Source organism: Salmo salar, chromosome 28 (genome assembly GCF_965601325.2).
Source record: "Salmo salar chromosome 28, fSalSal1, whole genome shotgun sequence".
Classification (NCBI taxonomy): Eukaryota; Metazoa; Chordata; class Actinopteri; order Salmoniformes; family Salmonidae; genus Salmo; species Salmo salar.
In genome coordinates this window covers 30,324,010-30,345,650 of record NC_138318.1, presented here as the reverse complement: position 1 = coordinate 30,345,650, position 21,641 = coordinate 30,324,010, and the positions used below count along the sequence as shown (strand labels likewise).

Here is a 21,641-nt window from a genome sequence, read left to right as displayed (position 1 = left end):
AAATATATATATATATATATATCTATAGTTTTTCCTTTATTTTTTTTTTAATGATATAAGGCCATATTTTGCGCTATGTTGCAGGAACTGGCAGTTACAGGTGTTTAAAAAAATTCTAAAATCTCCAAAGAGGGGCCTTGTTCAAAACTCCTGGGAGCACTCATTATAAGATTTTATGGAATGAACTGTTTGTATTTGGCTTCAATCCCCTCCGCATCTCGACAAAGGTAGTCTTACCATTCACCAAGAGTGGAATGAAGACATGTGCAAGTATAACCGTCATGACATAAACCACTTTTATCCTCTGTTCTTCTGACACTATCAGCATTATCAAACTTAGTTAATCTATGATTTTGTAGAGTAGTTTACTGAGGCAAAATATGTTTAATGAAACGTTTTGATCAAGCATGACATCTGATGTGATCTTTGTACCCTTAGCTGTAAGGGGAGTTGTCCTGTATGTGTATCATTGAGCATTTATTTGTATGACCCCCTAATGTAGAAATTAGTTGATTTTTATCTTGAGTACTTGGCTTTATAAGATGCCATTGTCCATGTGCTCTTAAAGAACTTCAGGAAACATGATGCCATAACCACTGTATTCACTTCATGCAGCCTAACCGTGTGATTGTTGTTTTCTATGCACGGCTGTTGCAAATATTCAATCGGTAATCAGATCTTTGTACCCTTGTGTGCTTTTCAGTTAAAATTGGCCATTCCAGCCCCCCTGACCCTAGATAGATTAGGACAAGGGCCAATGGAAGTTGACTGTATGGATAGAGCCTGAGTCATTTCAGTTTGCATAGACCGGCCATCAACGGGACCTCGTCATACCCAAAATAATTTCCTTCATTTGTGAGAGGCGCATTGAAATGGAGCCTGGTGCAACAGTTCACACCAACTCTTTGTCTTAGGTTTATTTAGTGCAAACTCTTTGTTCAACGCCTGCCCTCTTGCACTGCTGCCAGAACATTGCATAAGTGAAGCCAAAAATCCCCTTTGAGGAACCTCCAAAAAACGTAGTTGTTGAAATTCCTCGTTTGTTTCTTGGCAAAGGAGTGAAAAATGAATAATAGATTTTTAGGCTTTTTACCCTCTAACAGAAAATCCTCCTAGCCGGCTTGTTTGATGTCAGAAAAACATTCCCAGATCAGTGTCAGCAATGGGCAGCCAGTCTCTTGCATTGCTACTGAAAACATTGTTTCCTCCCTGATGAACACCTTTCTTTGGTATTATCAACAGCAGCATTTCTTTCCATCCTGTATAATCAGCTTCCATCCCAGTGATGATGGTTGATGTCCATCTTAAAGATCAGTGAGTAACTTATTTCAGCACTGCGCTAAGGACAATCCTTTGCGATGAAGGATGACCAAACCATGCCATGCTTTACTAAAGAAAGCTTTTTCTTTTTTTTATCAATGAATCCTTTTATGTCCATTTGTATAGGGGTTTTGGGTGTGTTTGCTTTTGAGTATGGCAGATTTAAAAGGGTTCTGTTGTCACGGAGGATCTAGGTGTTGTAAAACCTTCAAATAAAAACAAGAACATGTCTAAAGCGTGGTTGGACAGGGTGAATGATTTAATTATTGTCGATTGCTAACACACTTTGTCACAACAGCCCTCAGATGAAATGTCAAGCAATCCTCAACTCAGTCGATATACTGGGTTACCTTCTCAACAAAAGGCCTGTTAAACTTTTATCAACCCTTGTCGTATGCGGACTGTTTCCAACCCCGGCGTTACTAATACGCAACGAGCAACCTTTTTATCACACCTGGGCCACATTGATGTCACGGATGCCCTGTTATGCATGTAAAGCAGTCGTGTATGGGGCCGTGTACTGGTGGGCTTATTTGGATGCCCTCTGCTCAGGACGCCTTAACCCCAGACTTCCGGCTGGGGGACTGGAGAGCGGTTCCTGACGGGAAAGATCCTGTTCGCCCTGTCACTAACTGTCGCTCAGGTGTTCAGTGCTGATTGCCTGTGAGAGGACGGTGGTACTACTGTGTCTGTATATGAGATGGATGGTCCAGAATACTTTTAAATACCGGTGGTGCGCTCCAACCTGTTTTTCACTGTTTCATGGCCTTGGGGCGTTTATTTCCTCTTCACACATCAAATTCTGCAGATATCTGGCATGTGGTGTTCACTGTTTACCTATCCAGAGCTGTACCACTGTGTTGCCGCTCGATATCAACAAAGGAAAGCAATATGCAAACTATTGAAAGCTGAGACTTTATGGCTGCTATTATCCGTTAGTCATTATTCAGGTGTGTACTTTGTATTGAACTCACTGTGTGCTAATGTACTCTAAAGTGCATATAATTTGTTTACGATTTTTCAATCCAGACTCTAAGGACATTTAGTTATGACAAGCATGCCCACAAAGTAAGTAGATCCAACCGTATTTGTTACAGCCACGTTTTGGATCTTAGACAGATTAACATTTGATCATGTCTTGTTGAACTTCTTGGCGGTACTTTACCTTCTCAACCTTCTAACCTCGATATTTAGAAGGGTTTTCTTCTTTACACTTCTGGCTCCTCAGAAAGCAGCACATATCGACCCAGGTGGTCCAAACTCTGGGTGGGTTCCCAGTGGTGGACCAGGTGTGTGAGTGTAACTGATGTGAAATGGCTAGTTAGTTAGCGGTGGTGCGCGCCAATAGCGTTTCAATCAGTGACGTCACTCGCTCTGAGACCTGAAGTGGTTGTTCCCCTTGCGTTGCAAGGGCCGCGGCTTTTGTGGCGCGATGGGTAACGATGCTTCGTGGGTGTCAGTTGTTGATGTGTGTAAGGGTCCCTGGTTCGAGCCCAGGTTGGGGCGAAGAGAGGGACGGAACCTACTTACATGAGAACACAACCCACGTGGTGTCGGTGGGCCACCGGCGGACCCTCAACATTCTCCTGGGCATCGCCCGTGACTGCTGGTAATATTCCCCTAAACAGATTTTGTGGTGTTTGGAGCAAAGACAATTCCAGAAGAACCTTGTGAACTTTCAGATCAGTTTCCAGCAGCACCTGTAAGTAACTGAAGATTCTACTAATATTGTATACTGTTCTTATTCAAACATAGCCCTTGGGGTCAAATTGGTTAAGTCTATGCTTTTATAATGAAATGGCCTTGTCAGTTTACTATCATATGCTGCAACTGTCTCTAAGAGCTGGAATTCCAAACAGTAGGAAGTGGGTAGGACACCTAATTTTATTGCCATTAATTCATTTTCAAAGCGGTTTTTCACTCCAGCATCCTGTGTCAGATGTGGATGTTGCTTCTTCCTGTCCTCCTCCATTCATTCATCTTTGGCCTGCATCTGTGAAGGGGAAGGGGTGTTTTGCTATAGAATACTGTCTCATCACATTTCCTTTTGAAATCGCGCACACAGTTCTGTTGTGGCGGCCAAAACAATCTCCACACTCCCTGAAGGCTCTTGATGAGCCAGGTCATTTGATTTGAATGGGGCCATTCAGCATTTTTACCTGACACACGCTCAATCTGTGCTGATTTCTGTCTTGTGCAGTAGTGGGTAGTGCTGAGGTAAATGGCTTCCTGCAAAAGCCTGACGTTGTCCGAGAATCTAACTGAATTGAAAGTTGAAGGCATTTTTTAAACATAGGCATGACACATCAGATATTAAAACACATTTTTAATGTTTTGTGTTAAAGCAGAATGAAGACATAAGAACTGTAGTTTGAATTTAAGAGAATTTAATTTGAATGATGTTCTAAAGTCTATTTCTTTGCCTTTCTGACAACCATTATCCATACTCCACATCAGATTGAGCGACGGCCGTCAGTTGAGGGACGAGCGTCACGTCGGAGTGACAGGATCTGACAGGACATTGTACTCCACACAGAAACATTCCTAAATACACTAATCCTACTCATAACGCCAGTCGCTTAGAAGAATGAAGTGAAAAAGTTTTGGTCCCAAATGTTCACAGAAGCATGGGTAAAATGTATTACATAAATTATTATAACCATAAATCACATTTCTACAGTACAACAATTAAATTAGATTGATAAATATAAGCAGATATGCTCCACTTTCTCTGGATACCTTGTACAGATTAGAATCACGACAGAGTACATAGCCTAAGTCAGGCAAAGGATGTGGAAGTCGAACTACTCAGTCGATTGTGTAATCATGGAAAAAGTTGAACACACTTGCAATAGATTCACACAAGTGCATAATTAGGTTAATTGACATTGATTACATGTTTTGAGTAACATCCCAATCAAAGTTGATTTTAATACATTTTGTGAACCATCTATACATTTAAATTAAATCATGTAAGTATGTACAAGCTCTAAGAAAGAAAAGCAGTAGATTCATTACTAAAGACCTAAGCGCGTTATATTATATTCATATTTGATCAAGTATTTGTACCCTAGTTTTCTTTGCTTTTAGTATTAGGCCTATTTTAACATTTTAATATTAAATAAAATGTAACCATTTTCAAATTCATTGTATCAAATGTAATGGGGTGAAATATCGTTATTACAGAATGTACTTGGTCATCCTTGCATTGTGTTACACACTGACATTTCCCCTGGTTTTGCTTGTTATAGAAAACAATACTGTTATCTCTACCACAGTTCCAGTTAGCTATAAATACCTGTTTCATCCTTTGACTGCCTTGTCCCGGTTGGTTATGCAGTCCAAAGCCCATATGTTTCTGAAAATACACAGTTCATAGACTTCTGCTCGTTTTCACTTGTTAATTTTGTACAAAACGGTAAACTCTTTCCTGACATGTTGGAGCGAATTAATTTGTTCCCTTCCTTGTGGAATGCTTAGAAGTGGTGAGGTTGCTGTTATGATGGAGCAGTTCAGTCTTTTTTTGTCTGTCTTGTCTGTAGTTTCCCAGAGTGACAATGCTCTCCTTTCTTTCTATGTCCGTCTGTGAGAGGCATGTCTCTGGGACAGCCTCAGAAGTCTACTGGTCTGATCATCATTGTGGTAGACTTCAGTGAGTAGCCTGAGCCCTTCCAGTAGTACCATTTGATTCCATTGAATCGATTAGAGTTCTGGCCGTGCTGGAAAAATATTCCGTTCAAGTTAGAGGGGCCGCAGGCGTCAAACCACCAGCCTTGAAAAGCAGGAAACAAGAGATTGTCAGTCTGAGGTTTTTCATGATGTGCATGGTCTATAAGACAACGAGCCCAATGAGGAGCTGTGCTTCTCCTTCTAACACTGACGTTTTGTATTATCACATTACGATTAACTCTCTGTTTCGTTGAGTTCAATGGGAAAGTCTGGATTGTTATATCACAAGGACTGCAAGTTGTGCAGCTCATTCCCCCCTGTGTCTGTCATCTTAGTCCTATTTTTGTTCATATGCAGCTGGTTATCCCCAACAATTCCCTGAGGTATAGGGATTCCTCTATGCGAGACCTCGGGAGGGGACCTCATTTGGAGAGCAGCTTACATGTAGAGTAGGCAGACCCCGATACACGGAACAAGTCCAAGTCTAGCGCCCAAAGCAGTCTACAAATCAGAGGCATGGAGGAGGACCTCTATTCTGAGCTCAGAGAGAGGGGGAGGGGGAAATCCTTAGTTCCCAGACTATTAATGTCAGCTGTTGCAGGGGCTGAATTCCCAACTGAGTTAATCACTGATCAGCTCATATCTAATTTTGCTTGAGAGCCTTGACCCCACGACAGAAAGCAAAGGCAAGACGTCTTTTAACTTTTTTTTTTTCTGGGGGTAGTGCCAAACACTTGTTGGGGGGGGTTAATGTGAAAGTGGAGGAAATAATGGATCTTAATGAAGGCCGGTGGAAAACCTGTTCCTTACCTCCTGTTGTCAGTTGTGAGCATTTGCAAACACATCTGTCATTGTCGGCATCTTTTGTGCTGAAGTCACTTCCTGGTTGACCAAGGCTACTAATTTTGCCTGCTGTTCCACTGTAGCCTTTAAGGTGTATCCTGTGTAAAGAAAACAGAGAAATACAATGTGAGGAGGAAGTACATGATTGCCATACGTCGGAAGACCCAAGTTTAGTCCGCCAAGGATTCCTTACTCTGCTAGCACTAACCTACAAGATGCTGTGTTTGTAGATCCCTTGGTTTTCCGTGACTACTTTTGAACCTTTCTTGTGCTCCATGACAAGCCATCGGCACCTCAAACTCAACTCTGGACCACGAAACCAGTGCCACTGCATTTTTTCCATTGGTCCCCTCTAATGAGGGACTGATTTAGACCTGGGACACCAGGTGTGTGCAATGAACCATAAGGTAGAACAGAAAACCAGCAGGCTCTGTACCTCATAGGGTAAGAGTTGAGTAACCCTACTATTGGCTATGTCTACACACTAGTCATTTGCAAGTTAAGTGAAGCATGACAGCTACAGTAGGGTTTGCTGACAGAAGGGCCCTGTTATGGTTTGGTTGTTCATTACATTTTAGTCATTTAGCAGATGCTCTTTTCCAGAGCGACTTACAGGAGCAATTAGGGTTAAGTGCCTTGCTCAAGGGCACATCGACAGATTTTACACCTAACTAGGTGATTTAGATCTAGCTCGGGGATTTGAACCAGCGATATTTCGGTTACTGGTTCAATGCTCTAACCGCTAGGCCTACCTTCCGCCCATTCATTCTGTAGAAAATATCAATGCAGGCAAACTGAATGCGCACAACAGTAAACCGATAATCTCATAGATAACCTCACCTGAATACCATATTCATAATGTATCAAATATTTTTGTCATTGATGATGGTATTGATGTCATTGCTGACCTCCGTTGTTTTGTGGCCTTTGAATTTCAGTATGAAGATAAGTTATATGGAATCATTTATTTTTCTGGTTCTAGAATTGTCAAGGGTCATACTTCGAGACTAAGGGAATGAATAGGAATGTGCTTGAGTAGAGGCCTACTTCTCAAACAGAGAGGAAGTATCAGTTCTCTCCTTAAAATCAGCTAATGTTCAGCAAAGAAAATGGTAGGTATTGGTGATGTCTAGGGGTGCAGATTGAATGTTTAGGAGACCGAAGCATTTTAGTCTTCTGTTTCACAGATCCTGACCATTTTCCAGATGACAAAATATTTAATTTGGACTGGTGACAAATGTTTGACCCTCCCACCGCCCACCCTACATATTTATATTTTCAGGCAAGGTAAATGTTTTGTTTGTCATTTGTTGATTTTCAACAACATTTTGTATGCACCATTTTGTTAGAACTTACTTTAACATTACTACATCAAAACATCTTGAGTAACAGACTAAATCTGTCTCTGTCATGTAGCTATGATAATGTGTTTCAGTCCACATCGCAAAGTACTAAAAGCGATCACCTATATTTAAAGGTCCTCCACACACAGACCCGCCCAACATAGTTTCCGTCACATAAGTAGCCTACATTTGAACACCACACCTGGGAAATCTAGGCATACCTGTAGTTTTCTGCTTCACTGCCGAGAGAGAACTGGTCATATAGTGAGAATCCTGAGTTTTCCTCCCAATCCATCATCTGTATTCTCAAGACGTATGGTTGTTGATTGGTCAGTATCGAAACAAACTCATTTCCCAACCAGTATTCACCTGAAGGGTTTCCAAAGCCCTTTGATGGAATATAAAAACATAATTATTCAACTTTTAATATGATCAAAATGTTTGTTCTGTTTGTTGCCACTGGCCAGTGTTATCTAAGCTTTGTGCTGTGGGACTGGGATCATTTCCTCTAGCGCTCACCATTTTGTACTCTTTCCACGTACGGTGAAAGTCAACACGGCCATCAAATCGTTTTTGTAGTACTGTCCATCCACCCCCCACCATCTCCATGTCACAGTAAGCCTTCAAACAAAACAACGATTTTCTCCAGGAATCAATGATATTAAGTTCAGATTTTTCAGTACAGTGAGGGAGTTTAGACTGCAGCAACAAACTTAACAATAAAAACATCTCCATATCAGTCTAGTTTAAAAGCAACGGTAGTTTTGTGAGAACAAGCGACGTGTAATTGCCAGATTGTAACTCACCAATGAAAAGTATCTAAGGAGAACCCCTACTAAAGTTTAGGCATGCACAAAACAAACCAAAAGCCGAGAACATTTTAATTGACTCTGAATGAAAGGAAAGCTATGCTGTCATTGGCTACATTTTATTCCCGTCGTATTATTATAAACATTTGCAAGACAATTGGCTGTGGTGGTGTTATTGCCTCAATGTACAGTTGAAGTCGAAAGTTTACATACACTTAGGTTGGAGTCATTAAAACTCGTTTTTCAACCACTCCACAAATTTCTTGTTAACAAACTATAGTTTTGGCAAGTCGGTTAGGACACATGACACAAGTAATTTTTCCAACAATTGTTTACAGACAGATTATTTCACTTATAATTCACTGTATCACAATTCCAGTGGGTCAGAAGTTTACATACACTAAGTTGACTGTGCCTTTAAACAGCTTGGAAAATTCCAGACAATTATGTCATGGCTTTAGAAGCTTCTGATAGGCTAATTGACATAATTTGAGTCAATTGGAGGTGTACCTGTGGATGTATTTCAAGGCCTACCTTCAAACTCAGTGCCTCCTTGCTTGGCATCATGAGGAAAATCAAAAGAAGAAAAAAAAATTGTAGACCTCCACAAGTCTGGTTCATCCTTGGGAGCAATTTCCAAACGCCTGAAGGTACCACATTCATCTGTACAAACAATAGTACGCAAGTATAAACACCATGGGACCACGCAGCCGTCATACCGCTCAGGAAGGAGACATGTTCTGCGTCCTAGAGATGAACGTACTTTGGTGCGAAAAGTGCAAATCAATCCCAGAACAACAGCAAAGGACCTTGTGAAGATGCTGGAGGAAACCGGTACAAAAGTATCTATATCCACAGTAAAACGAGTCCTATATCGACATAACCTGATAGGCCGCTCGGCAAGGAAGAAGCCACTGTTCCAAAACCGCCATAAAAAAGCCAGACTGCGGTTTGCAGCTGCACATGGGGACAAAGATTGTACTTTTTGGAGAAATGTCCTCTGGTCTGATGAAACAAAAATAGAACTGTTTGGCCATAATGACCATCATTATGTATTGAGGAAAAAGGGGACGCTTGCTAGCCGAAGAACACCATCCCAACCGTGAAGCACAGGGGTGGCAGCATCATGTTGTGGGGGTGCTTTGCTGCAGGAGGGACTGGTGCACTTCACAAAATAGATGGCATCATGAGGTAGGAAAATTGTGGATATATTGAAGCAACATCTCAAGACATCAGTCAGGAAGTTAAAGCTTTGTCGCAAATGGGTCTTCCAAATGGACAATGACCCCAAGCATACTTCCAAAGTTGTGGCAAAATGGCTTAAGGACAACAAAGTCAAGGTATTGGAGTGGCCATCACAAAGCCCTGACCTCAATCCTAGAAAATTTGTGGGCAGAACTGAAAAAGCCTGTGTCAGCAAGGAGGCCTACAAACCTGACTCAGTTACACCAGCTCTGTCAGGAGGAAGGGGCCAAAATTCACCCAACTTGGGAAGCTTGTGGAAGGCTGCCTGAAACGTTTGACCCAAGTTAAACAATTTAAAGGCAATGCTACCAAATACTATTTCAGTGTATGTAAACTTCTGACCCATGCGAATGTGATTAAATAAATAAAAGCTAAAATAAATCATTATCTCTATTATTATTCTGACATTTTACATTCTTAAAATAAAGTGGTGATCCTAACTGACATAAGACAAGGAATTTTTACTAGGATTAAATGTCAGGAATTGTGAAACTGAGTTTTAATGTATTTGGCTAAGGTGTATGTAAACTTCTGACTTCAGCTGTAATTGTAAATTTATTCTGAATGTAGGCAGCTTATAACTTGAATAGGACAAATGGATATTAACATAAGAGTTTAAGTGTACCTTAATCTCCTGTGTAGTGTTGGGAAGGGCCAGTGAGTAGACTCCACTGTCTGTGTTCCCCGACTTGTAGAGCGCAGCACAGTCTGGGTATGTGGTCGGTGTATCCTGCATCATGGTAGGCTTGTTCACTGCAAAAAGTGCCGAGCACATGAAATTTATACTGCAGCAAGTTTACTTTTCCATAAATATATACTAGGATACTGTTACTTTTCAACAGTGGTTTTGATCTACTACATTTGAAACATTCATTTTTTTTTTTACTAAACTATGTCTAATTAGTTAAGCTAATTGAATTGACCATAGCATTCTGGCCTTAATCAATGATGCTGCTGAGATGCCAATGTACCCCCCTCCTGAGTCTATCAGACTCCGTCACCCTCCTCCACCTGCAGGGATGGAGATGGTGTAGATTAGGTTGTTGACGGTCTCCAGTAGCTCCTGTTGCTGCCGCTGCAGGGCAGAGCTGTTGGTGGTGGCCCGGAGCAGCTGTTTCTCCAGCTCCTCGATGATGGCAGTCTGTCTCAGTACCAGTGTAGAGAGCTGCTCCTTCTTCTCCTTCAGCTGCTCCAGCTCCACCTGCATCTGCACCTCCATCTCCCCCACCCTCTTCTCCAGGTAGCTGGGGAGGAGGAAGAGCAGGGTACACGCTCAGCAACTCGCAACAGAGCTGGCAGGGCATTACTGGTCTTATAGCACTACTTTAGTATGATGGTGTTGTACCAGCAATTATTACTGTTGTGGACTGTTGTACAATACATATGGCAACTCAACTTCCCTTCTTTCCAATCCAAGCAACTAGCTATCTTCTCAAGAAATGTATTTACAAAAATGTGTTTCACACAGAATATAGGAAACATTAACTAAATATTTACTATCTGGTGTTTGTAGCCTTTTTAGTTAAAGCATGATTTTGAGATTGGGCACCTGAATGACAGTGCAGTTTACTACAAACAAAATATCCTTACCTGTTTTTGTCATTCAGCTTGCTTATTTCATTTATTTGGAAAATGAGCTGTTTTTCCAACTTATTCGTTGACAGAAAGTTCTCAAGAAGCTGACGTTCGAGCCGAGTTGTATTATTTATTACCTAAAGATGAGAGACAATTACTTCCCACAGAAAATATGTTAGATGAGATTGCGCTATTAATTGCTGCAAACCCTTTACAGATTCAATTAAGTAAACATCATTTTGTTGTCATTATGTCAAGTATTTGGCAAGAATCAAATTAAGAACACAGGATCTTGAGGGATTTGCTTTTGTTTTCCCGCAAGTAATTTAACTTTTGTAATTTCAGAATCTGCCCTTAAAGGGGCAATCAGCCATGAAAAAGTATTTGCCCCCTTTCTGATTTTCTCTATTTTTTCTCTATTTCTGGCACTGAATGTTATCAGATCTTCAACCTTGACCTAATATTATATAAAAGAAACCTGAGTGAACAAATCACAATGTTGATACTTATCTAATTAACCAAAGTTATGCCACACCCAATGTCCCTGTGTGAAAAAGTAATTGCCCCCTTACACTCAATAACTGGTTGTGCCACCTTTAGCTGCAATGACTGAAACCAAATGCTTCTTGTAGTCTTTCCCATCACTGTGGATACATTTTGGCCCACTCTTCCATCCAGAACTGCTGTAACTTGGCAACATGAGTGGGGTTTTGAGCATGAACTGCTAGTTTCAGGTCCTGCCACAACCTCTCGATCGGGTGGTGGTAGTAGTGTAATAGTTTGGGGATGCTTTGCTGCCTCAGGACCTGGATGACTTGCCTTCCTTGAAGGAACCATGAATTATCCTCTGTATCAGAGAGTTATAAAGGAGAATGTTATGCCATACGTCCATGAGCTGAAGCTGGAGCACAGCTGAGTCATGGAGCAAGACAATGATCCAAAACACACAAGTCAGTCTGCATCAGAATGGATGAAAAGCAACAAATTTAAAGTTCTGGAATGGCCTAGTCAAAGACGAGACCTAAACCCAATTTGAGATGTTGTGGCAGGATCTGAAACAAGCATGTCATGCTCGAAAGTATGTTATTTGATCACCTTTATCTAATATTAGGTTTTGGTTGAAGATCTGATAACATTCAGTGTCAGTTATGTGCAAAATAGAGAATCAGAAAGGGGGCAAATACTTTTCACGGCACTGTATATACATTTTTGGACTTATACATTAATGAAATGTACCCATTGATTCTTGAAGAATAGAACTTATAAATTCCTCATCAGAGCCCGAAATATAAGCTTGTTTTACTACAATGGTGTAAACAAAGTCAATGTAAACAAACGCTGTATATTCAAAAAACCTCGATATAACTAATTTTGATATCATGGATGGTCAATCCTTGCATTAATAGCTCCATCTATGAATTTGAGTGGTTGCAATTCTCCACCCCCATCCCTCAGCTTTTTACTGAAACAGTGGCGGGGACTCATTACTGTTTCAACTACTGATTACTTTAAAGTGGCAATCTCTCAATTGGGGATGTGGTATGACTAAATTAAACATTGGTCTTTTCCTGGCTAGAAAAATATCTCAAATTAGTAATATGTAATGGATTCTGATATCTCCCTGTATTCTCTAGAGTAGTCTGTTTCATAACAGTGCCATAGTTCACTGCAATTATTTTGGATCAGCTACAGTTGAAAATAAATTGTGCACAGCCTGCCATGAGTTTCGTTTTTATCCACACTCACACTAGACTGAAAACATTTACAATACAGCACCCACAAGACATTTGTATTTTGTAAATGTAGCCCTTTTACTTGATAAAAATTCTAGGAGTGCAAACTCAATTTGTAACAGTCCTATCTCACTTCATGTGCAAACACTTTGTGGTTCGCTTCACGTTCTTAGAGCACAATTAGCATGGGTGTAGATGGTCGAGGAAATCTGTTTCGTAACAGGAAAAACTGAACAATTGAATTCCAATAAAGGACAGATATGTTGGAAAGGGGGCAGGGGATGTAGAGGCTACTGTGAAAGAGTGGCTCTATAATGTAATGAATTTCTTTAGACGTTTTGAAATCCTAGGTCCAGAAAACCCCTTCTGATTTTCCAGTTTGAGGAACTGAACTCAGCAAAAACCTGGGCCAATTTGTTGTTTACATGAATGTTGGGTATGTGTCTGTCTACCATTGGAGCTGGTGTTGGTGACTTTGAACACACGGGATGTCTGATTGTGACAAATTGATAGACCCTTTCTTGTGGGAATACAATGACTTTAGTAACAGGAAATGCTGTGTAGTTAGTTCACAAAAGGTCAATGGCCTTCCAAAGAAAATCATAATCCTGGCCCTGTTGGACAGCATTCGATAAAAATAAAAAAAATCTTTAGCCAATTTGATTACTTTTGTCATTAATTGCAGTGTTTCCCCTAGGATTTTTTTCAGCGGTGGTGGCAAAGTTAGCATGGGGGGAGGGCAGTGTCTCTGACCAAACATTTTAGAGGCCCTCCTCTTGGCCACAGAGCTAATTTCCTGCAATTCTACACATTTTAACCATGGGGCAAAGAGAAAAAAATTGCAGTTTTAAAGCTAATTTCCTGCAGTTCTACACTTTTCCATGGTTTATGCAGTTTTCTTATGCTATCGGAGTATCTCAAACATAAGAAAATCAATGGGATCCCCATGCCATGACATTTTTGGAATTGTACATTCTCCCCAACTCTCCAGTTTTTATTTTGGTGATTGATAGTTCTCAAAGATGATCTTATAAAAAAAAATATATAGAGCTTCATGATCTTTTCTACATACTTTTATGTCTGGTTTTAGTCGTTTACGTTTACACTGAAAACATTTTACTATCCCCGTTGCTGCTAAATGAATATAGGGGAAACACTGAATTGTTTGATGTAGGCTACTGGGTTTTGAATGTTTAGTCATTTAGCATACAGTGCTGTGAAAAAGTATTTGCACCATTTCTGATTTTCTCTATTTTTGCATATTTTTTTATACTGAATGTTATCAGATCCTCAACCAAAAGCTAATATTAGATAAAGGGAACCTGACTTTACAAATAACAAAAATGTATACTTTGGGGATGCTTTGCTGCCTCGGGACTTGGACGACTTGCCTTAATAGAAGGAATCATGAATTCTGCTCTGTATCAGAGAATTCTAGCGATGTGAGACTGATCAACAACTACAGGAAGCGTTTGGTTGGAGTCATTGCAGCTAAAGGTGGCACAACCAGTTATTGAGTGTAAGGGGACATTCACACAGGGGCATTGGGTGGCATTGGGGCGGCAGGTAGCCTAGTGGTTAGAGCATTGGACTAGTAACCAAAAGGTTGTAAGATTGAATCCCCGAGCTGACAAGGTAAAAATCTGTCGTTCTGCCCCTGAACAAGGCAGTTAACCCACTGTTCCTAGGCCATCATTGAAAATAATAATTTGTTCTTAACTGACTTGCCAAGTAAAATAAAAATTGGGTGTGACAACTTTTTTTAATGAAATAAATGAGATAAGTATGCAATTGTTGTATTATTTGTTCATTCAGGATCCGGTTATCTAATATTAGGTTTCGGTTGAAGATCTGATAACATTCAGTATAAAAAAACATGCAAAAGTAGAGAATTAGAAAGGCGGCAAATACTTTTTCACAGCAATGTATACAGTATGTCACACACACACACACACACACACACACAACCAATATTGTTACGTAAAAGGTCCTCACCTGTGCCTCTACGTTGGTCAGTTTCCGTGTTTGCTCAGTGGTCTGACTCAGCAAGTTAGCCCCAATCTCTATCATGGCTGCCGTGTGGTTGTGGACAGCATTCTGCTGGATCTGGGCCATCTCCTGCTTCATGCTTTCCTGGATATAGTTCTCCAGCTGCAGTAAGGATCAATAAGAGTTGACGAAGGCAGGTTAGTGAGATGGTTTAAGTGATAAATCAGTATTATTGGTTCACTGTGATGGCGTCAAATGAATTGCGTATGATACTGTGGTTTACCATATGGATGTCACAGTGAAAGTGTAGCCTATTTCTCTTTTAGAATTACTCCTTTTAAGCAGTACAGCCTTGTCATGGAGTTAATGGCTTTTCCCCTTGTCTGACAGAGAAGTCTTGAGAGATAGATGTAGACAATTATCCAGTGACAGGCCAGGCATTTTGACTAGTGTTCAGATTTACATTATATTGACGCCTCAAATTGTTGGGGTCAAAAATGGAAGACTGAGAATATTTTCCCAGCATCCCTGCTGATTCATATTAATGCCATCACTTGAACTATACTAGAGATTAATATCTAACTGAAAATCTACACATTTCTTATATGGTTGTTTTTGGTAACATCAAATTTTGTCACAATCAATGGGGACTGCACTGTAAATACCTGTCAACATGCTATATTCAACCGCTAAAGTTCTTTTTGTAAAATTGTACTTCTGAATGAGCCTTTACATGACTTAGGTTCAGTCATCGTGTCGATAACTAATACATTGTAAAATGTCTACTAGTGGAAAAGTTCTAAATAAGCTGTCTTCTCTAGTGTCTATCCCACATGGTATCATTGTCTTCAGAAAAAAATAAAAGCTTTAGATAGGAGTTATGTCCCCTATTCAGTATCCACCTGTCAGATTTAGAACAAACCCAATCATAAAGCTCTTTTCTGCATCAAGTTCCTGAGTGGCAATTAGGCCTGAAAGTCTTGTAAACAGGATGGAAATGATGAGTGATGAGTTGTATCCTCTACGACACAGCGTCTTCCACTGCAAGATGATATCATGGTACTTGTAGACCTAGTTTTTCTGGTATTTGTTTGCGTAAACAATTAGGTTGTATACAGATCCGCCAAGAAGCTAAACTATTGTGACTAAGTTTAAACTGGGAAGCATATTTAGCCTTTTCCCATGTCAATGAATGACAGTGCTGCAGTCAGTGCTAATTTTTGAATTTGTCTTCTTTTCTCCACTTCCATATTGGCTGTGTTCTTGGACACGGACACGTGGAGGCTGGACGAGTGTGCCATCGGAACTGCGAGCGGGAAGTTCCCAATGACGGCTATCTAATCAGCCGTTTACTCCACTCCTGCCTCTAAGGATTCCACGAGCAATGCTTGTTTTTCCTCCCCATTAACATGAAAAGCGTGACCGCAAACTGACACATATCTTTTAAGTCCATCCGCTGGGCTCCCTATTTTTTTTCAGAGTGGGACAGTGCAATAATTTGAGGTATTACCTCTGTTCTCACAATAAATGTTCATTTCATCAGTTGATGTACAGTGATTTCCTTTGTCCTTGACTCAGGGTCTTACATGGTGCAGTACAGAGGAAGAGCCTTTCCTCTGTTATTACAGATCATGCCAATATTCCCACAAGCTGTAGTGTGTGAAATGATGACGTGTCAGGAAAAATTATATTTTATTTTATTAGCAATGTATTTGGGAAATGGATACTTACATTTTGCATAAGGCTTTGTTACTTGTTAGTATTAGTAATTATCTTCAAATGACCCTATTGCATAGTCTACGTTTTCCTTTAAAATACCTCCAGAATTCTGGACGCATTGAGCCGACCTCACTTTTACCAGGAGTCTCTTAACCTTTGCAGATCTCCTATAGATTAGTTCTGCTCACTTGTTTGTTTTACATCCAATGTATTGCATTTCAGTTAAAGACTGGACTTCCTTTCCATGACAGACATTAATGACAATGTTCTTAATCCTTTCCATCCAGAGTAGTCACTTTAGGCCAAATCCTAACCTTGAACACACATAACTCTAACTATTGTGTAGCATAAATCATGCATGTCAATTGGATTTGAGATTTTAGCAGAGTTACACGCATGTTTGCACATAACAAATCTGTCCTTCGAGGATATAATTCTGTGAGGCAGTGAACGCTTAATGAACTGAATTATGGATTATCACGGAGTCTAAAGACTACAGATTCACTATTTTAATGGCTTCATTTCGAGGCTTTTAAACTCTGGAGTGAGAGCTGACTTTTCAGATCAATCACTGTCCTTAGCTTAAAAGTTGCTGTCCTTAATGTATTTTAAGCTATGTTGAGTGCCATATTCAAAACATCATCCTTTAAAGACTACATTTTTCTAATTGAGGTGTTCTTAAGCAGTGGCTCTGATGTAACAGCAATGACAAAAGGTCTAAGGACCCTAACGCTTAGCAGCAGCTGACTAGCTGGCGGAGTGATTCAGGTCAGGGTCTGTTTCCTTGGAGAGGTGTGAGCTGTGTGATAAGACTGAAGTTGTGCTTGTCTTGTCAGAGCTCTATAGACCTCATCATTAATCAAACTCCATAGAGAAGAAAGAATGGAGGCAGCCCAAGCAGAGGCACTCTGTTTCTTTCACAAGCGATGGCTCAGCAGTGCTGAAAGGGATGCGCACGCCCTTCATCTGGGCACCTGTGTCGAGGCTTTGTCACTTCTCGGGCCCTTCTCACCCACTCACAGAGCCACCACAGCCCTGCTTCTGTTCTGGGACGCTTCTTTGTTTTATGGTCTTTCAGGATACTTTCTTCCTACTTCGGCTCACATTCGCTTTCTTATTGCTCAAGACTGAATCCATGTCAAGATGCCCCCTTCGAATAGTTGGACAATGTCACAATTCACTTGCCTACACCCTTACAATGTCAAGTTCAGTCCTCTCAATCAGAATCTGAGGATTCTTTGAATCTGAATGGAAGTCTTTCAAAGCCATCTTGGCAGTAAGGAAAGTGACTGGAGTATAACGTGCCTGCACATCACTGAAAAGTTGGTGTGTATACTAGGGCTGTGAAGTTACTGGTATCACTATTTTTGGGGGGGCAGAAATGATTTGTTCCTTTTAAAAACCTTCTGTATGTAAAATATTGTGTGCTATAGTTTGGAAAATAAATATGACTCTGGATGACAACATAATGATGTTTGTTTCCAACATTAGGGCTGTTTTCCTAAAGAAGTAAAATCCGCTTTGTGTTTTGTTTCCTGCCACGGTACTAACGAGAATCATGATACTTGTATAGTCCTGGTCCTAGTGTATACTCTTGTATTCTCTCATGGGGGGAAATAAAACCGTCCTATAGAAAGCAACTTGTTCCTGGAGAGCAACGGTCCTGTAGGTTTTCGCTCCAACCCTAATCTAGGGCGCCGGATTCTATTAATTAGTTGGTTCATAAACTGAATCAGGTTAGTTGCAACTAGGGTTGAATTGAAAACCTACACAAGGGTAGCTCTCTAGGAACCGGTTTGGAGAGCCCTGTTGTTGTAAGCCATATTGAGCGGAGTGGGAAACCAGAACCTGTAACTGGCCTATATGAATATTTCCCTGAGTTGAAATGAGTCCATGATACTACATAACATCACCTCTGCACAGTAAGATACATAATGAGGTCAGTTTAACACAGATTATACATCTATGCCGAAGGCTGCAAAAGCTTACTGTCTCTTAACTTTATCATCTTAAATTTATGTAACATAATTAGGGCTGTGACGATCAAGGAATTTTGGATGATTGTAATTGGCCAGCCAAATGACCGCAGTCACCGTAATAGCCATTTGAATAGCAATATTTTTTTTATTTCTATGCATTTGCTGCCATAGAAATAGAATGAATATAACGGGCGTCCCTTTTCAAGTCAACGATGGCATAATGGGTGGACTGGCGGCCATTGCGAGTGTACCCATAGGCGCAAACAGGAAGTAAAATGATATGCTGTGATTTGTTGATTCAACTCAATATCATAACAAATACATTCCATTGCATGACCCACATCAGTTAACAGAATTTGAATGACATTTTTTTACATTACAATAAAGTTTCATGTTAAGAGGCCATGTTACAGCTGAAATGGACTCAACCGCAGGAATGCTCAGCAGTCCCATCTTCAATCAGCTGATTTAAAAATGTTATGGTTATGACGGTTATTTTCATGACTCTTCATCCATAACCGTCAGTTATACGGTAATTGTGCCAGCCCTAAACATAGTGGCAGAGCAGCAGAACCATTAATTTACTGCTTAATCACTGAACGGCTCATAACACCCAACGGGGTATCCGGAACCAAGTCCCTTATGTTTTAAATATGGGCACTCATCCAAAGTGTGCAAATAACACACCTTTTTGTGGAACAATTTGTAACATAAATGAATTGGAGAGACGAAACAGATCATAAGATATAGAGGGACGGAATAAAAAACGTATAATATCATGCAAATGGGTGTGAGAGCGTGTTGAACACACACACCTGCACTCCCAGTAGAGAAGCTGTGTGACGTCAAGCAGAACACTGTACCTTGAGGAGCCACTGCGTGTTGTTCTCCATGATGTTCTCCAGCTGCTCCAGCCTCTGGGCAGACTCATCATACTCTGCCGGATCGTCCTTCTGGACCAGGTTGGTGTAGGTGCTGCTCGGGGTCCTGCAGTTGCCCTGCTCAGGCAGCAGAAAGGTGTAGCTGCACGGGCCGTTCTGGATCTGGTACTGTCTCTTAACAGCTGTCGTGTCTGTAGTTTTCCTGTAGCCGGCCCCCAGGGCCAAGCAGCCACTCAAGACCAGTAAGCCCACATAAAACATTTTAAGAATTAAAACAGAAAGTTGTATTGTAAAATTGTTACCCAAAATTCTCCTTGTGGGTCACTCACTGCCTTTCAATGGATTTGTTTTTAGAAGGGAAATATTGTTGTAATTCTTTCCTCTGGAATATCCAAATGCACACAGTCCTCTTTCAATTCTTCAGGTTCTTTTATAGGCGGGAGGAGGGGATACGGTCAGCGGGTATACCGGGTAGATGGTGTCATTCCTGCAGGTTCCCAGTCCTAGACTGCACGCTTCCCCTTTTTCATTAAGCCCCCAGCCTCTTGGTTTCAGCTGCAGTTGGCCCTCTGATTAGCTAGATATGGGAGTGAAGGCAAGGCCCCTCCCACTACATCCCTGTGGCCAGTCACTGTGAAGAGCCGCTGGGCTGGAAGCAGCAATGTGGAGACTAGTTCTTACACACACACACAGGAGCAGATGCACTAATTAAACACTTTCCGCCATATCCTCTTGTTTGCATGAGAGCGAGAGCTTTATGAACAGGTCAGGGAGACAGATGGGCAGATAGTATAAAGTAATTACCATATTTGTGTGTTCTCACAAGCCGATGGCCGATCATCTATTCTGGATGCAGCTGCCTTCTTGCAGCAAAGTCTGCAATTGCAATATCCATCCCTACCCACTGTAAATATTTTTCCCCGTCGATGACAAAAGCACAGGCATTTGTCTAAGTATGAGAATGTTGAGGGAAAGAGAGCTATTTCTCTGTCGTCACTCATCCCATTCCGAGCTCTTTGCTCAGTCTTAAGAAACATTAGCTCTTATTTCCTGTCATTCTCCAACTCTGGGCTGTATCAGGGTCTTGGTACATATGAAGGGGTGAGATCCAGTATGTTTACAGAGGGAGAAGAGTATCTGGCTGAGGTTCTGGGGACATTAATAAAGCTCATCCGTCCACTTCATGTCATCTTAATAAGATGCTAAGTCTCCATTAATGTGACTTAAAATAATCTGATCTTGGCTTCACAGAGCCCTGTTGTTTTCTTTCCTGTGTGGGAATGAAGTAGTCAAGGTTCTTCATCTAGTCCTTTTTCAAGGCGCTTCTTTTTTCTTTATCACCTCTGATCTTGGCAGCTGTAGACAGGCAGCTGGGAAACTACCATAATCACAGTACTACACAGTAGCCATGTCTGAAGCCAATGTAATTTACCTGACTATTAGCTTACTGTACTGTAGTTAACTTAGAATTTTCAGAGGTGCCTGGCTGTCGCCAGACCACGTTCTCCTCTTGATTTTCCCACCTTTGATTTGAGAGGATGTGTTTCAGATCAGGGCGGCTGTGTTCCCTGCATCCTGTCTCAAGCCTTTCTTAGACTAGCATGGAGTATCATGAGGAGAAAATGGTCCCAAGTAGCCTAGTCAGTTGAAACCAGACAGGTTCAAATAGTATTTAAAAAAGTTGTCCATACTGCTAAAATATTGTGATTTATTCAGGAGCTCAAGCATGGTTTGATACGTATTTATCCATGGGGAGGGGACATAGACGACAAATGTTGTTGGGAAAACTGTCTTCCAAGGAGGGGCAAGGATATTTTTTATTATGCTGCCTCATTTTCAAAGGTGCCAATGAGCTCTGGAATGTGTGCTTTGTTTTAACTTAGTGGTTGATTTTTGGGTGTGTGTGTGTACAGTCACCCTCGGGAGATCTTACATGGTCGGCTATTCAAGGCTTTCAGGTAAAGTAGAGCGCGACATGCTGCTTGATGAAGGGAGGTGCATAAGCGCTATAAAAACCATGACCATTTTGACATCTCTACAGCTACATCTACTTGCATGCTTGATACATTTTAGGAGTTCTAGATGTATAAATAAGTCCTGTGGTTTGACATGTAGGACATTAACATAATGCTGTTCATGCATATACTGAAACACATGGTAAACATAGCCGGTTTACATTAACCTTTGGCTTGAATGGATGAGAGATCAAGTTGGGTCGGTGCAAAGTGAGGGTCACACATTAACAAACCTGACAAGAGCCCCTCTCAGTTCTATGCAGTTCAGTTCAGTAGTTGAGCTCTTCTAGTGACGACAGACATAAAACATAAAATACTAATAATGAGGCTGATTTGCTTTATACACAAGGCTGATTATTACTTTAAAATAATTTAGCAATATTTAAACATGACTTATGGTGTATTGCATTTATTATTTTCAAGATGAGCCAGCCTGTTAAGTATAGTAAAAATGTTTTACAAGTCATTGTCTATTCTAATGATGTGAGCTATATTAAACCGCTGATATCACACACGGGGCG

The 21,641-nt window shown here is 40.8% G+C and overlaps 1 protein-coding gene across 1 annotated transcript; it reads right to left on the bottom strand.

Annotated features, from left to right (window-relative positions):
* Positions 1-3,631: 3,631 nt before the first annotated feature.
* On the bottom strand, positions 3,632-19,659 carry LOC106589817 (angiopoietin-2). Its single transcript, XM_014180191.3, has 9 exons — positions 19,088-19,659; positions 14,533-14,688; positions 10,820-10,941; positions 10,241-10,473; positions 9,855-9,982; positions 7,695-7,796; positions 7,397-7,563; positions 5,800-5,930; positions 3,632-5,092 (listed from the first exon to the last, which is right to left on the bottom strand). Exons 1-9 carry the CDS (start codon positions 19,364-19,366, stop codon positions 4,932-4,934), a joined length of 1,479 nt encoding a protein of 492 aa, XP_014035666.1. The 5' UTR covers positions 19,367-19,659; the 3' UTR covers positions 3,632-4,931.
* Positions 19,660-21,641: the final 1,982 nt, after the last annotated feature.